At 34.3% G+C, this 16659-nt stretch overlaps 2 protein-coding genes across 2 annotated transcripts in view; one reads left to right on the top strand and one right to left on the bottom strand.

Moving 5' to 3' along the window:
• Positions 1–7331, top strand: part of CCDC73 (coiled-coil domain containing 73) — a 39117-nt gene extending 31786 nt beyond the window's left edge. Inside the window, exons 9-11 of the mRNA XM_008567951.1 lie at positions 2349–2482; positions 6783–7197; position 7331. Of these exons, the coding sequence (XP_008566173.1) occupies positions 2349–2482; positions 6783–7004 (356 nt within the window). The 3' untranslated portion in view covers positions 7005–7197; position 7331. The remainder of the gene's footprint in view (positions 1–2348; positions 2483–6782; positions 7198–7330) is intronic.
• Positions 7332–7524: 193 nt separating this feature from the next.
• EIF3M (eukaryotic translation initiation factor 3, subunit M) overlaps positions 7525–16659 on the bottom strand; it is an 18443-nt gene continuing 9308 nt past the window's right edge. The window contains exons 6-11 of the mRNA XM_008567950.1: positions 15882–15965; positions 14554–14653; positions 13838–13919; positions 9156–9299; positions 8175–8235; positions 7525–7720 (exon numbers count right to left, since the gene is read on the bottom strand). Of these exons, the coding sequence (XP_008566172.1) occupies positions 7600–7720; positions 8175–8235; positions 9156–9299; positions 13838–13919; positions 14554–14653; positions 15882–15965 (592 nt within the window). The 3' untranslated portion in view covers positions 7525–7599. The remainder of the gene's footprint in view (positions 7721–8174; positions 8236–9155; positions 9300–13837; positions 13920–14553; positions 14654–15881; positions 15966–16659) is intronic.

Below are 16659 nucleotides of genomic sequence, written 5' to 3'. Positions count from 1 at the left end.
GAACCCTCGGGCGGGAGCGCCACCGCGCTTCCCAAGCAGCGCACTATCCAGTGCGCCACCGGGCCGGCCCAAAAAAAAAAAAATTTTTTTTTTATTATCAAGGACAACCATTTTTTATTAAGCAAGAACAGATCCAGGTCATTAATTTTAAATTAGGAACAATTATTTAAATCTGATTCTCTTTTTTTTAACTTTCTAGAGCAAATGCTGTGAAGTAGTTTATAAGTCTTCTGCCAGTATGTATGTTTATTCCTTTTCTTTCTGTACTCTCACCACCCTTAAAAACTTCCTTAAGAACCACATTTGTTTCTTACCTGTGCTGTAACTTGCTCCCAACTTTTTCCCTTTCCTTAATTTTTCTGTTTTTATCTGTCCCTTCACCTGCGCCACAAATCCAGCTTTCTTATTAGCAATAGTGTAGCATAACATTAATAATATCATTGATATTTGTCAGTTTGAAACACTTTAAGTTGAATCCCCTAATAATTATGTATTTATATTAATATATTCAAATGTTAAATACTTTAGCAAATAGAAGGGCTGTTTTATTCTTAAAAACTCACATGAAGGGCCGGCCCGGTGGCGCACTGCTACAGTGCGCTGCTTGGGAGTGCAGTGGCGCTCCCGCCGAGGGGTCGGATCCCACATACAGACCGGTTCCCGCTCGCTGGCTGAGCGAGGTGTGGGGGCAACACCGAGGGTTGCGATCCCGTTGCCGGTCCCGGTCCGGTACGGGCACGACACTGAGGGTTGCGATCTGTTGCCGGACACGAAAAAAAGACAAAAAAAAAAAACTCATATGAAATGATGTAATAATTCCTTTAATGTACTCCAGAAAAAGAAAAAAAATAGGACAGGTAAATGGACAAAATACATGTGACTTAATTTTGCTGGGTGTTGAAGTTGGGTGATGGGAATATTGAGGTTCATACTCTACTTTTGTGTTTATAATTTTCCATAAAAATATTTAAAAATAAAAACAGTATATATCAGGAAGAGGTGCTGTATAAATTGAAGATAACAAAAAGTAATAGTTCAAGACAGTATGATCATGAGGAAAATGTTTACTTTGGTAACAGCAATCTCCTAGTCAAAGTTGTTGAGGCTGTTAAAGACATTTTTAGATTTTTAAGGGAACTATGTAGGTTTAAAGTGTGCATTTAGACCTATTAAAGAAATGAAGATTACAAGGAAAGCTTTGTATGGTCCTCAGATCATACAGGCTTCTTTTAAAAAGGAAATTGAGAAAAAGTTTTTAAAAATATTTGGGGATTAAAAATAAGTATATCTTGGGCCGGCCCTGTGGCTCACTCAGGAGAGTGCGGCTCTGGGAGCGCCGAGGCCACGGGTTCGGATCCTATATGGGGATGGCTGGTGCACTCACTGGCTGAGCGTGGGACGGACAACACCATGCCGAGGGATGTGATCCCCTTACCAGTCAAAAAAAAAGTATATCTTGTTTAGTACCAATGGGATGTAGGGAAAAATAAAATACCAAAGCACTGTATAACTTCATTTCCCAAACTCTATTTTTTAAATATAAAATGTATTACACCAGATTCTAATAATTTTGAGTTAATCATGTGCTACTTTAGGGGCTGGCCTAATATCTGCCATTTTCTCAAGAGGGTCCTTTCTAAATTTCAGTGATAAAAGGGGAGAGATGTCTAAAGTTCCGCAGAAATTCAGCTGGTAAAATACTATTAAACATACAATGTCCTTTAAAACCTTTATAGCTTATGTGTTCCTCAAAACCTTTTTTATCTGTTTATTAAAGCCTAGTGACCCCTTCTAAACAGCCCTTTGTTGAGGTACTATGGCCAATTTCTTTAAATACAGTTTATAAATCTGATGTTTAGTTGGTTCAGACTTTTCCCATTAATCTGAATTGGTAAAATGTTCACTATAAAAATGTTTTCCTGTTGCTGGTCCCCGGTACGGGCGTGACACCGAGGGTTGCGATCCCGTTACCGGTCAGTAAAAAAAAAAAAAAAAAAAAAAGACAAAAAGGAAAAAAAAATGTTTACATGTGTGGGCAATGTAGTAACCAGGGGAATAAGGATAACACTGTGTTAGTTTTAGATGACATTTATACCATTTTACTCCTTTTAATGTGAAATTGTACTAATCAGTAGGTTTTAGAAAGTAGCAATAATAAAATTGTTTTCTAAAATGAAATCCCTCGTGTAAGAGCAAAGTCTAGGAAAACTATGTTCAAAGTAAAAAAACAAATTATTTTTTAAGTACAAAAATAGGATGAGAGAGAAACAAGTTCAGTCACTAAAGTCACTAAAATGAGTGCCCAGAGAAGAAAATTCAGTTGTTGCCATTTCCTCTTTGTCAATCAGATACTACCAGCATTAACAGAGTTGCTGACACTTTGAATAACCGGAGTATCCATCCAGATCCCAAGGGAGAGTCCAGTGAAGAGAGGAATGCAATTGCGAAGACTTTTTGTGATTCTTCTTTTCCCACAGAACATGTAAGTCAATTAAAAATATTGCCTAGCAGACCTTAGTGAGCTAATTCTACAGATATGTGTAGAACTGTACGCATCTGGATGCTTTAAGACCTAACTCATCTCCAAAATAATATCAAGAGGGCAACATGGCACCATTTTTCACAATTAAGGTTGATAGAAAACAGCAGGAAAAAGTCACAGTACATAAATCAAATAGATATAATCCAGCCTGTTTTGGGAAGGACAGTATGAGGCATTATATTATGTACTTCTATTTTTTAGTCACCATAATTTAGAAATAGTGGCAGTTGAGCATTTAAAATTTTATATCCATGAAAGCTTAAAAATAAGCTAATCAAGTCTAGTTGTTTTTAATAATGCTTAGTTTAATTTATATTATTTTTGGAAACTTATTATTGAGATGGAAATTTATCTAAATTGTTTCAATTAGAGCATAATGTGTGAAAGGATCAAATATCCATAATATAATAGTAACTATGGATGTATGTATTAAGTATTTGTAGAGATTATATGGCTCCCAGGAGTCCATTTGTCATAAGAAAAGCAACTAACTATAGCTGACAGGTTATTTGGTTAAATTTATGTTTTATCCTTAGTGTGCAAAACCTTAGCAAGAAAAAGCGTATACTGTTCAAAGTCTACAAAACAGTTAATTATAGGTGTCACAGCTAAAAGGTAACCTAAGATTAGGAAACATTACTTATAAAATAATAACTAGTGACAGACTTTAAAGTCATTGTATATTTTAAGCTTTCGAGATGCATATTAAACTTTCTCTTTAGCACATACAAAATGAAAATTATAGTAGTATAACACATCTTTAACAAATAACAGCTTTTAACTGTATTTTATTTTCCTTTTTAAATTGGAGAAGCCTTAAGTGAAATAACATGTAATTCTTCCTCTGAGAGGGTTGAAACAAAGATCAGGATCTGTCCTTTACACTTTCATAAATTGCGCTCAGCAACAGTGCAGTTTTCAACTTGGTGTATACAAGTGTGTATCTTTAAAATGTGGTAACTGAAGAGCAATTTGGCATTGGAAAAATCAATGCTTTTATCTTGGCCTGGCCAAGTGGATAAGTCACAGATCCAACAAGCAAAATGGAAGCTTGAGAGCATCAAAGCTAGATACCTTTTCTAATTAGGTTGAATACTTAAGATTTAATAATTTGGACAGAATGCTAATTCAGCTCATAAATGTAAAGTTACTTTCAGAATTTGTTCCTGAATGAATCATGTTTAATTTTGTGAGAATCTGAGGGTCTGAGAGAAAAACCATGCCTAGGCATTTTTCAAACAGGCCTTACATGAAGACCTCAATGCTACAGGGAAGATTTTACTTCCATTCACTTACAACCCTAAAATATACAACTGGTAAAATGAAGAAAAATGGTTGGCAAGAATACTTAACATTTATAAGAGTTTTGCCACCCCTCACCCCCATGCAGTGGACACTAACTACTTCAGTTAAGGGAGGGTATGAAGGAAATTTCACATCTCTCTTGAAAACCCATTTTTATATTTAACGTAGTAGAGAAGTTGTTTGTGTCTAATTCCTAATGCTTTTCCTGCAATTAATGTTGTTTTTAAGAAATTACATTTATAGAATTTATAACCTTTTCAAGTATTCCCACAACATCCTGTAAGGTAAATAATTTTTTCTATTTTACAGATGAGGAAATAGTGACACAAATGTGAAATAACTTTCCAAGGTCATTAAGACACTAGAATGTAGACTAGATGTCTTTGGCTCTGAGTCAAATGCTATATTGTACCTTCTCAACTTTCATAACAGAAAAAACTCAGAATTATAGTGAATGTAAAACTCAGTTCACTTGCTAAATGAACATTTTCAGTGTTTATTATTTCTACATGCCACGCACTAAGTCCCAGCTTAAACTTGATTGCCAATTATCATGTAATGTGGGACAAATTCAAAATAGATTTTTAGATCATAGCCACACCTATTCCTTTAGTGTTTATGGCTGTTTTTGCACTGCAGTGACAGGATTAAGCAGTTGTATGAGGCCATGTGGCCCACAAAGTCAACAGTATTATTGGTTCTTTACAGAAAGGTTGTCAACCCCTGTTCTAAATGAAGACAGATGAATTTTACTAAGACTGATAGCCAGAAAGGGAATAGAAGTTATTTTTCATTTATTTATTTTTTTGGTGGCTAGTTGGTAAGGGAATCCGAACCCTTAACCTTTGTTACAACACCACAGATAGATATGCGTAAATGCGTCCTTCCTTTCCATCATCATTAAGATAAAAAAGTCAAAGAATCAGAAATTTGGGAAACTGCTAATTTGTACTTGTATGCCACACGTACCAAAATACACAAAGCATTTTGAGGGCAAAATAGGACCATTAAATTATACATATCAATCATTTTACTTCAAAATTAGGAGCAACCTAAATTTAGATTTGATCTGTTTCTCCCCATCTATTCTCAATATTGCATTAGAATCCTTTTTGGCCCTATGAACTAAATGAGTAAACAAGTAAACAAGGAATGTTGAGCACACTTATATGCCCAGACATTATCAGAAATGTATACACTTGTGCACATTTTTATCCATTACCAAACAGTTATTCTTTACAGTAATAGCATCTGGGAGCTTAAAAGGAGTTAATGAGAAAACGGAGGCCCATAAATGACTTGCCTAAGGTCTCTTGGTGTTCCTGGGCTAACACTTTTGAAAGAATATAGGCAATTAGACACATATGAACACAGCATCAACCCAAAGATCAGAGGTAAGACTATTAGGGAACTGGCGGATGACTGTAGAATTTTCAGGAAGCCAAACAGCAATACAAAAGGAGCAATACTTAGGGAACTGTGGTTAAATTCTAAACATTTAAGCTCATTTAAAAAATAAACGTATTATTATATAATCTCACATTGAAAATGACAGTGTTACTAATATGCCACTTTTACCAAATTGGAAAAGATAACGAACAAATGTTATTCATTGTAGCCTAATGCAGAAGTGATTATTTTCTTGTAGTTTAAATGTCCAACGATACACTAAATTTGGAACATGGAATATGATGGAGCCATCCTCTTAACAGACTCTGAAGAACAGCAGAAAATTTAAAATGTTTTTTATGTAGCATATAAACCAATAAAAATATCAAAGTTTTTTCAATACAAAAAAGAGACCAGAAGATTTATACCAAAATGTTTAATGGTGGTTGGGATCCTAAGGTGATTTTTATGTAATTCTTATCCTGTTCCACATTTCTAAAATACACATTTTTTTACCTTATAACACAAGAACTATTTTAATATAATATTCCCTTTGAATAGAATATTTTATCCGGGAATCTATTTGAAGACAGAGATATTTTCATAAAATTAACGCAGAAATTTATTTTTGATAGGCATAAACTGGAAACAACTTAAACATTCAATAGTAGGAGATTATTTTGCATCCACTGATGATTGTTTACGAGACATTTTAATGACCTGGGAAACTGCTCACAGAGGAAAAGGCAAGATATAAAATTCTATAGAACCACCAAATATGCTAAAAATAGGAAAAAAGACTAGCAGCAAACAATACCAAAATGTTGACAGGTCTCTGGGTAATGGATTACTAATAATTTTTAGTTTCTTTATACTTCCTTATTTCCTAAATTCACAATAAATATTTTATTATCAGGAAGAAGAATTTTGAAGAAGTTTTAAAACACACTATTTTAAGTATGACCTAATGCAGTGCCTTGAAAACACGCCAACTTCCAAAACCTCATTGCTCGTTCCTATTTCAACAATGGTGCTCTGAAGCGTGAGGAAACATTAAGTGAAAGGAGTTTTTGCATGCAGTGCCTTGAAAACACGCCAACTTCCAAAACCTCATTGCTCGTTCCTATTTCAACAATGATGCTCTGAAGCGTGAGGAAACATGAAGTGAAAGGAGTTTTTGCAGTTTACTTACATTAGAATTTTTAATTTTTCCCTAGCTTTGATAGAAGATACAAAGCATAGACATGTTTGGGAAGAGAAGGTAGTAGAATACACAACTGATTTTTATCAGCATTGTAAGCTCAAGACCTTCTAGAAAACATCTGTGGTATTCCTGGAATATATTAGGTATTTCGAAGAGCTACTACATAAGCCTACAAATTCACATTATATAGTGTTCTGGTGCCAAAATTACTAAGGCAGTTGTTTGAAATCAGCCAAGATGATGGTGACTATCACACAGTCATAAATGCAGAGGCTTAACGGATTTTCCTTAAAGTTTTTTGTATAATAATTTCAATGGTAAAAGAAGTTTTGCCTTTCCTAGGTGAAAACAGAGCCTCTGAAATCAACTCTGCTCCAAGGCCATTTTCAGAAAATCAAGATTAAAGATACTACTGATTTGGCTGCCTCTTCACCTGGTGAGGATAAGTGGCAGAACCTCATAACAAATCAAATACATGAAATTGAAAAGATGCTAAGCTTAGAAAATGAAAACCAGCCTAAAAAAAGAAAAGCAGAAGAGATGTTAGGAAAACAAACAGATTAATGTTGATAAATGCTTTCAGTTGTGAAATGATGTAACTGAAACACTGATGTAGTTTTTACTAGAATGAAATGACTTACATCTTAAAGCTTTTCTAAAAGACCTCACTTTACCTACTTTTTCTGTGATGAAATATTACTATTATGTATTTGCTCTGCAGACGCATCATTTAAGATAGCTATCCTAATATTTGCAGTTTGCTGTGAGCATGCATTTCCTCTTAACTTTAAACTTTGTGTCCCCACTGTATATCCTTTCTTCAAACTGCTTTTTGCTCCTTAATAGCCTTCCTTACAGACAGAACTTTTATTATGTCCTAATATTTGCAGTTTGCTGTGAGCATGCATTTCCTCTTAACTTTAAACTTTGTGTCCCCGCTGTATATCCTTTCTTCAAACTGCTTTTTGCTCCTTAATAGCCTTCCTTACAGACAGAACTTTTATTATACCTATTTGTATCCTCTGAAGTTTGTGATTTCACTTTAAATTTGAGACAATAAATGTACAGACTAGTCAAATTTTAGTTTAGTTTACACTGTTCTACTATGATTTAGGTCCCCCCCCACAACCAAAAAGAACAAAACTATATGCATAAAAATTCAGGTATCAGAAAGGCTCAAAAGGCTGTTTTTCACTTTGTTCAAGTTTTGTTTCCAGGCATTAAGTGTGTCATACAGTTGTTGCCACTGCTGTTTTCCAAATGTCCGATGTGTGCTATGACTAAAAATTGAAAAATTAAAAACAAAGTATTAGTCAACCTTTTATCCTCTTGTATTCTTTTAATAATACTACACACATGAACCTATTTAAAAGCAAGGTTAAATACACATAAAAGACATAATTTAGAACTGCAAGAGAATTTAATTAGATGCTTATTTTTAAAGAGTCTATACCATACTGATCCTAAACCTTCTGTTCTTCCTAACAGACACAAAAGTCATTAGTATTCTAGCCAATGCTCAGCCATTAAATGAAATGTGCTGGAAAATAGGACTCTTTCATTAAATAAGCTAATCACATTCAGCCTCAGCTTTAATAAAATTATGACAAATAGCAACTATTTAACTACAGTCAACTGATGAGAACATCACCTTGGCTCTCTAAACATTTAAGTGAAATAATCAGAACAAACTGAATTGTTTTACAAAATGCTGCAGAGTATTAAATGTCTTACCTGACAACTACTTTTCTCTGGGTCTGATCAATTTTGCAGTAGACCATTTTAGTTCTTACCGCTGAAAAAAAATGTTTTACATATGTTATATAGAAAATTCCAAAAAAACCCAGCTAATGTATGAAACTGTGACCAACTAAGCCATAATGAAACCTTACACTGTTTTCCAAAATTATTTTACAAACTGGCTGTTTGCATCTGAGCAAAGCAATATGGTGCAACCAAGAGGAAGGTCGTGCATTTGTCCTATGGCTGCTAGACCAATCTTCAGTAAATTAATATTACATACAGTTTTTATTAAGAAATCTAGGTGCTCTCCCCTACCATTTCATATGGGGGAAAAAACTAATTTCCTAATAAGTTATTACTTCTTTATAGGACTGCTGGAGACTTATAAGAAAGAAACTATGTCAATAGTTCTATACATTTTATTAATCTTACTTGTACGATCTCCCCAACCTTCAAACTTAAAAAGCCCAGAAAAAATTCCTGATTAACAGTTAAATCACTTTGAAATGCAACTGTTGGGGAAGAAGCTCCTATTTCTAGGCTAATGACAAAAAACTGGTAATGGTCATTAACATTTGCGGATCATTTACTTCATGCCAGGCACTGTGTTTTACCTGCATTAATTCAACCCTCCCAGCCACAAATAAACTTACATTCCTGTTGCATAGAGGAAGACCACTCAATCCCAGGTCTGATACTAAAATCTCTTCTTAACCACTATGGTAAACTGCCTAAAGGCCTTTGTTCTATGCAATTTCAAGGGAAAGAACCAACACCAAAAACCACACAGCATTTTATACTTCCATTAAATTTCCACCCTACTACAAATATATCTGTTAATCTACTAAACATACACATTTGCTACAAAATAATCTAGCTTTGATAGCATAAGGCTCAGTTTCAAGATAAAAATCATTGTTTCACATAGAAGAGAAATTCTAGAAATAAATGAAAATGTCCTGATTCCTTTACCGTCAATAACAAATGCTTCAACATCATCAGCTCCAATCTGAAGTTCTTGCTGCATTGTATCAAAAGAAATTTCTTTATTTTCCACTGCCATTCCCATAAAAGTAAGTAGTCTCATTTTTGCCATATTCTGTTCATGTAATAGGCCTGAATGACATAATAGTGAAGCCTGATGAGTAGCCATACTAATTAAAGGCCGACATAACTACACCTATTGTGTTAAATCGTGGAAATCATTATTTGAGCACTTACACAGAATAGTTTTGACAAAACATATTTGCAGATCATATACTGACACTATAATGAAATTATTTTAAGTTATTTTTCTAGAACTATATTTCTTTGTTACCGTAGTTCCACAGGTGATAGGTTCAAAGATAAGAATGGGCTATAAAATGATATTTTTAGGCCCTAAAAGTTTTGTACATTTCACATTTTTTTATATTTATACATTCAGGACAGAAAGAATCCAAAATACATTTCATAAGAACATTTTCTATTTAGTTGAATTACCTAAGCTTCCTAACATACAAGATTCCTTATATACCTTAGTACTTGTTCTATGTCACTATTACTGGTAGACCTTAAGTTTAAAAATATTGTCATAAACATTTTCAGTTATGAAAACATTTCACTTCTCTTCAGTTCTCTTTGGATTCAATATTTACAAATCAAACTGTCACAGGGTATTTACCATTTAACATTTATAGGCCAATATATCTAGTACTAGATAAAATTTAACAGGACCATTAACAGAGAAATTCATTCTTTATAAGACAAAAGCAGAAAACTGTAGAAATAATTCAAATTTTGCATTATAATTTCTTTCTTTTTTTTTTTCCTTTTTGTCTTTTTTACTGACCGGTAATGGATCGCAACCCTCGGTGTCGCACCCGTACCGGGGACCGGCAATGGGATCGCAACCCTTGGTGTTGCGCCCGCACCACGCTCAGCCAGTGAGCGGGAACCGGTCTCCACATGGGATCCGAACCCTCGGCGGGAGCCCACCAGGCTGGCCCATTGCATTATAATTTCTAATAAAACATGATGTTACAATTATTCACATCACAAGCAATTGTTAGGCCTAGAAAAAAATTTAACAAATTACCTAGTCCCCATCCTTTCACTTTAAAAAACAAAACGGAGGAGCAAAGAGATTAAATGACTGAGTTACAGTCACAAAATGGCAGTGGTAGGCCTAGAATGTGAGGGGTCTTCACACAGTTCATGGAAAGATTTGTATTATCTTTCAATTCTATTTTTCCATAAATTTTTTGAAGTACCCTTATATAGGTTCCTTTATAAAGAATTAGCAATAAAAAGAACTCTTTACAAATCCTAATTATCAAAATTATAACCTGATCCTACATAGAAGCAGATTTATAACACAATGTCATATAAACTTGTTTTGATGCTAACTTATTAATTATAAAAATAAGTTTCTAAAACTAATCTAGATATACAGCTTCCTTTTCTCCGACCTTTCAAATTATGGTATCTCAGCAAATGATCGATTATGTGCCCTTTAAAAATTCAGAGCCTCCAGTTCGCATTTTTTAAAAAGTTCTAAGTACTACATAAATAAATTTGAAATTTATAACATTTATATATTAGTGTGGCCAGAGAAGCCCATTAATACTGGGCATGATTATCTGTTAATTAGCTGTAATTATGACACAGGCTTCCTATTTGGCACAGATTCAACAAAAACACGATCATCATAACTCAAATGAATGAGGTACACAAGTAAGTGTTGCTAACTCATTTAATGGAAATCTACAAGCATCGAAAAATCAATTAGTGCACATTAACCCTAATTAAAAAAAGGCAAATTAGATGCTTATTAACTTTCAGAAGCAAGAAGGTAGCAACTGGATAACACCATATTACATGTGGACATGTTAGGGCAATTTGGTTGACACAAGATAATGCTACTGTTGGCCCAAACTGTCAGTGTTAAGGAACAACAACAAAAAGTTTTGATAAACTGATGCCACCTGTGGAATCTAGACATCTGTAACCAGACTTCAGCTGGAATGTCTATAATACATCTAAAACCAAAAATATACACATTTAATAAGAAGTTTTCCCCAAAGCAATTGATATAAACATTCTAGAAGAAGATTGTTAATTTGTATGGATGTTCAAAAAACAAAAAGCAAATTCGGGAATTTGATTTCTAGTTGGCATAATAAATTAGCAATGTTATGAAATTTTTCCTTTCAGATAACAAGTACTAAAGATTTTCTCAAACATTTCTTAACATTCTCAGTTCTACAGGTATATACACAGTTCTTTCAACATGATAAAATAACAGAAATTCCTGAAATTTCTGAGACATGATTAAAATTACTCCTAAAATTAAGTCTATTTCACTGCTACTCTTTCTGTACTTATAACTTTACCTAAGTGAAAAAACTTATCTGAGGAATGAAGATTATTTCTAGAATGAATTACATAAAATCACTATCTTACATATGGCAACTTGCATCAAAAAACACTACAAATTTGATGTTTACAGGCCGGCCCATGGCTCACTCGGTAGAGTGCGGTGCTGATAACACCAAGGCCACGGGTTCGGATCCTATATGGGGATGGCTTGTTTGCTCACTGGCTGAGTGTGGTGCTGACAACACCAAGCCAAGGGTTGAGATCCCCTTACTGGTCATCTTTTAAAAAAAAAAAAAAAAAAAAAAAAAATTTGATGTTTACAAAGTCACTACTTTAAAACAAAGAACCAAACTTAAAGCTTTTAGGACACTTATTCTGAAAATCAAACTATTAAGCCAGTGAAGTATGGGTTAAAGACGTATAGGAAGCTTTGTTTCATAAAACTAGAATACTACCTTCAAAGAGTAAGTCACAGTGTTTTGTGTCATATTTCAATATTAAAGTTATAAAAAAATCTAATTTTATGGAAACATTTATTCATTACTAATATGTCAAAACCTTAATGCAGTAATAAAAAAATGTGCATCATTGAGCAATTTCAGCATTGTCACTGACCCCTGTCTTAAAATGCTGCAATATAGAAAACGCAATTTTAATGCATGCAATAGCTTATGAACCAGTGCTCCTTTGAAACAGTCAATTACACATCAATGGGGGAGTGTCAAAGTGTTAATTACTACTCCTTTTTCCTTGGTGCGTAAATAAAAAGGTTGCTGACATTAACATTCCATCACATAACTTCACGCCACAAAACAAATTAACTGGGACAGAATGTGGTTTTCTGGGTCTAGTGCACCTGGCAAGGCATTCTACACTAACACACTTACATCTACTTTATCTTGGTGTATTTCAAATGCCTTATTACATTCAGAATTAGTCAATTTTCCCCAATTCCAATGGCAGTACAAAATTTAAAGGTGACAGGAATTAATGATTACCAAATCGAGGACTAAGTATAATTAAAGTAGATTATAACTGTACTCTTCATCTGTTAATCTCAAACAACTAGGAAGACTACTAATTCAATTTTAATGTGAAAGATAAAATCAACTTCTAATGTATTTTGACTATTGCCTAGTAAGAAAACAAAGCACCCTGGTTTCATAGTTGACTTCATGGCCAAAAAATTGGTAGTTTTAGAACATTTAAAACCTGTTCGATTGCAGATTTTCTAAGTTTCCTCTTAGTAATTTCAGTATGTTAAAAACATGCCCCAGAAGGAAATTAAAATACTGACCATATATAAGGGTTTGCTCAATGAGGATGAACAAGATTCAACACAATTTGGCAAACATTTACCAAACTCTGATGGCACCAGACAAGAAAATTCAAAGTAAAAATCATGAAGTAAGACTTACTATGCCATCTTCAACAAGCTGTAGTTAGGAAAGCTTCTACTATCATGTAAAATCACTGTGTCTCTATTTCTAATTCCATTTTAGATCTAATTAGCAATGCTGTATACTTCTGTAATTTGTTCATTTGGGGGTGGGGGGTGTCCAAGCATGAAATACTATGTTAGAAGGAAAAAAACAGATTTCTCTTACAATTCTAAAAGAAAAAGGGCACCAAAAATATATATCACTATCCATCTAAGGAATAAGATCTTCTACAAAGAAACAATTTTATTTTAAACAATAATGTTTAGGTTAATAAAGTGCCTTTAATCATCAAATTTTATCAGCTCTTAAAATGAGTACTTTCAAAATTCACCATTATCATCAAAGTAATGGTAATCTTTCAGTTGTTTTACTGCTCCCTCCTCCATCCCAAAATTTTAAAAAACGCATTTATCAATGGAACTATTTCTATCTGAATCTCCACCAAGCACCTGATTCCTGCTATACCTTTACTTCAGAGAATCACGGTATAATAGAGCTAGAAGGGCCTAAAGTCCAACAAACTCTTAGAGAAAAAAAGGCCCATGATATCTGACTCCTAGTTTCATATGCTCTTTTTATTTTTATTTTTTAAAATTTTTGTTTTTCTTAACATGCTCTTTTTACCACGAATGCTACCTCCTATACCTTCTTGGTTTCTGTCCTAATTTATTCTAAGTAATCTTTTAAGCTGTCCACCTATGTTAATGCTATTCTATTATACACTATTCGTTAGGGTAACCTACAAATAAGGCTAGAACCATACTTGCTGGATCTCACAGTGCATAAATGTTAGTAGAGTAGCACATTCCCATCTCTCTCTCTATCCCTCAAAGAATAAACCCCAAAACTTACCAAGTGAATCAATGAAGTCTTTATTATTTTGATAAAACTTGACATATGATGCCAATTTAGCACTCACAAAAATGGTTAAAAGCTATAAAAATAAGAGACAAAAAATACTATCAACATTAAATCAAGATTTATACTCAAGATATTTTTAAAACATTGACTCCTAACAATAAAATTTTACATTTCTTTCAGTGTAGAAATACCAATCTGTTTAACTGAATTACCACTCAGACCATCTGCTTTCATATGGCTCACTTTAAAAAAATCTAACAGTCAGTAAATACCATGAGCTCTAATTTATACACAATGAAAGACAGTGGTTAATGGCATACTCCAAATGAAAAATAATCAAACAACCAAAATGTATTTATACTTGCACTTGAGAAGTATGTTCATATATTTTTAAATATCAGATTTATCTTCCTAAGGTAGAGGCTACCAATACTAAATAATAAAGAAATCTGTAATATCTAAGTTCATAATGGCTAGGGAAGTGAGCAAATGAAGGAAAGGGAAGAAGAGAACAAGACTGTGTTCTGTGGTTGGAGAAAAGCTGGTTCTAAATATCAGTCTGTTCCTGATATAAAAAGAATATGTAGTTCCTATCTTTCTAGCACTCTCCAAATCATATTCATTAATGCAAAGAAAAAGTATATTGCTATAGAATCTAAGAGTTAGGAAAAAAGAACATTTTTCACATTAAAGGATAAACTACTTACATCATGAATAAGCTCGCCTTCCAAAAACTTGACTGGTTTTAAAGTAAGGAGATGGTCAAAAAGAAATGCATTTGGATCTTTCAATGCTCGTACAATACACCTTAATTAGAAAACAAAAATGCAAGCTGAGAATCCTTTCACTGACTTTTCTGCGTACCACAAAATATATTTAATTCAATAAAATACCAGGAATCCAATATACACAGCATAAAAAAAAGCTACAGGATGGGGTTAAAACAGGCCAACAAGTCTATTTATTAGGTATATCTGTTTTAACAAAATGAAATAAAATGTTGTAGACAAAAACATAATTGGAGAGAAAGTACCAAGGTAATAAAAGTATGGCAAATAGTACCATATGCCAGATACTAAGAGCTTTACATGTATTATATCTTTTTTTTCCCCTCTTTTTGTCTTTTTTTCGTGACCGGCAACGGATCGCAACCCTCAGTGTCGCGCCCGTACCGGACCCGGACCGGGACCGGCCACGGGATTGCAACCCTCGGTGTTGCTCCCGCACCTCGCTCAGCCAGTGAGCGGCCGGTCTGTATGTGGGATCCGAACCCTCGGCGGGAGCGCCGCCACGCTTCCCAAGTGGCGCACTGTAGCAGTGCGCCACCGGGCCGGCCCTACATGTATTATATCTTATTTATTCTTCACAACAACCCTAAGGGATGTATATAGTATTATCATGTCCATTTTACTGATGATAAACCAGGCTCAGAAAGAACAAGTAATGTGTCCAACAGTAAGTGCTAATCAAGGGGTGGAATAAGAATCTGAATGCAAGCAGTATGATGTCAAAGCCAAAGACCTTTACCACTAATTATCCTTTTTACTAGCTCCTATCCTGTATAAGTTCATGTGAAACAATAACCCTAAAAACTTTCATAATTCCCAATTCATAGACTGAAAAAACTAATTCTTTTCTTATCATTAGTAGTTAGATATAGAACTGTTTAAAGCTCTTATTCTCATTAGCAATGGGATAATTTTTAGAAAGCCATCAACTTTTACCCATCTATGTATCTTAATATTAAGATAAATTGATCCAAGATTAGGTTCTAGTTCTTGGTTTGGGATTATCATTCCCATACCAGCAATATCCCACACAGTAAACACTACATGGCTATTTTATATGCAATCTATGGTTCTTCCAATACCAAATCTTGAATTTTAGTATCTGCATTAAGATCACCAGGGAACACACAGTACCAAATGTTTTTGCATCACTGGTAGTTGCAAACATGATTTCACAGTTATATAATTGAATACTGTAGCTCACCTCTAAGCTGCCGACAAATCTTCACTAGAATATTTAATGTTACCTGTGGGCATCAACTCGAGCCTGGGAAGCATTGTCCTCTGTGTAACTTCCAAGCAATTCCACCATGACTTTTGAAGCAGCATCACTAAAAAGAAGTACTGCTTTAGAAATCTGAAAATATCGTTACTGCCTTTCGTTCATTTAAAAATATTTACTAAGTGTCAGTTACTGTGCTAATGATAACATATAATGATGAAGAAGAGAGACACGATCTCTTTCTCTGGGAAAAGTTATGGAACTTCCCTCTTAATAGAAAAAACAGGCAATTGAGGGAAAAAAAAACTAATAAATTAAGTGATATGAAGGAAATAAATGGTAATGTAATAAAGTAACATGGGCAGGAAACGTAAAAAAGGAGGCTAATTTATACAGAGTGAGCCAGGAAAGTCTCTCTCTGAAGAAATGACATGTAAGCTGAGACCTAAAGAATGTAAAATATCCTTTTATATCCTCTTCTTGGCCAGGAAAAGAGCTAGCAGTAGAAGGTGAAGGTAAGACGACTTCCCAGGCAGAGGGAAGACCAAATACAACGGCCCTGGTTGTGTGTGTCTCAAACTGTTAGGACAATATGCGTGAAGTTGAACCAACACCAAACACAGAGGGAAGACCAAATACAACGGCCCTGGTTGTGTGTGTCTCAAACTGTTAGGACAATATGGGTGAAGTTGAACCAACACCAAACATTTTTCTTTTCCTTTTTGTCTTTTTTACTGACCGGTAACAGGATCGCAACCCTCGGTGTCGCGCCCGTACTGGGGACCGGCAACGGGATCACAACC

This window comes from Galeopterus variegatus, unplaced genomic scaffold, assembly GCF_000696425.1.
Source record: "Galeopterus variegatus unplaced genomic scaffold, G_variegatus-3.0.2 Scaffold359, whole genome shotgun sequence".
NCBI classification, from domain to species: Eukaryota; Metazoa; Chordata; class Mammalia; order Dermoptera; family Cynocephalidae; genus Galeopterus; species Galeopterus variegatus.
Note: the sequence above shows the minus strand (reverse complement) of the source record. Positions and strands in the feature narration are given on the sequence as shown.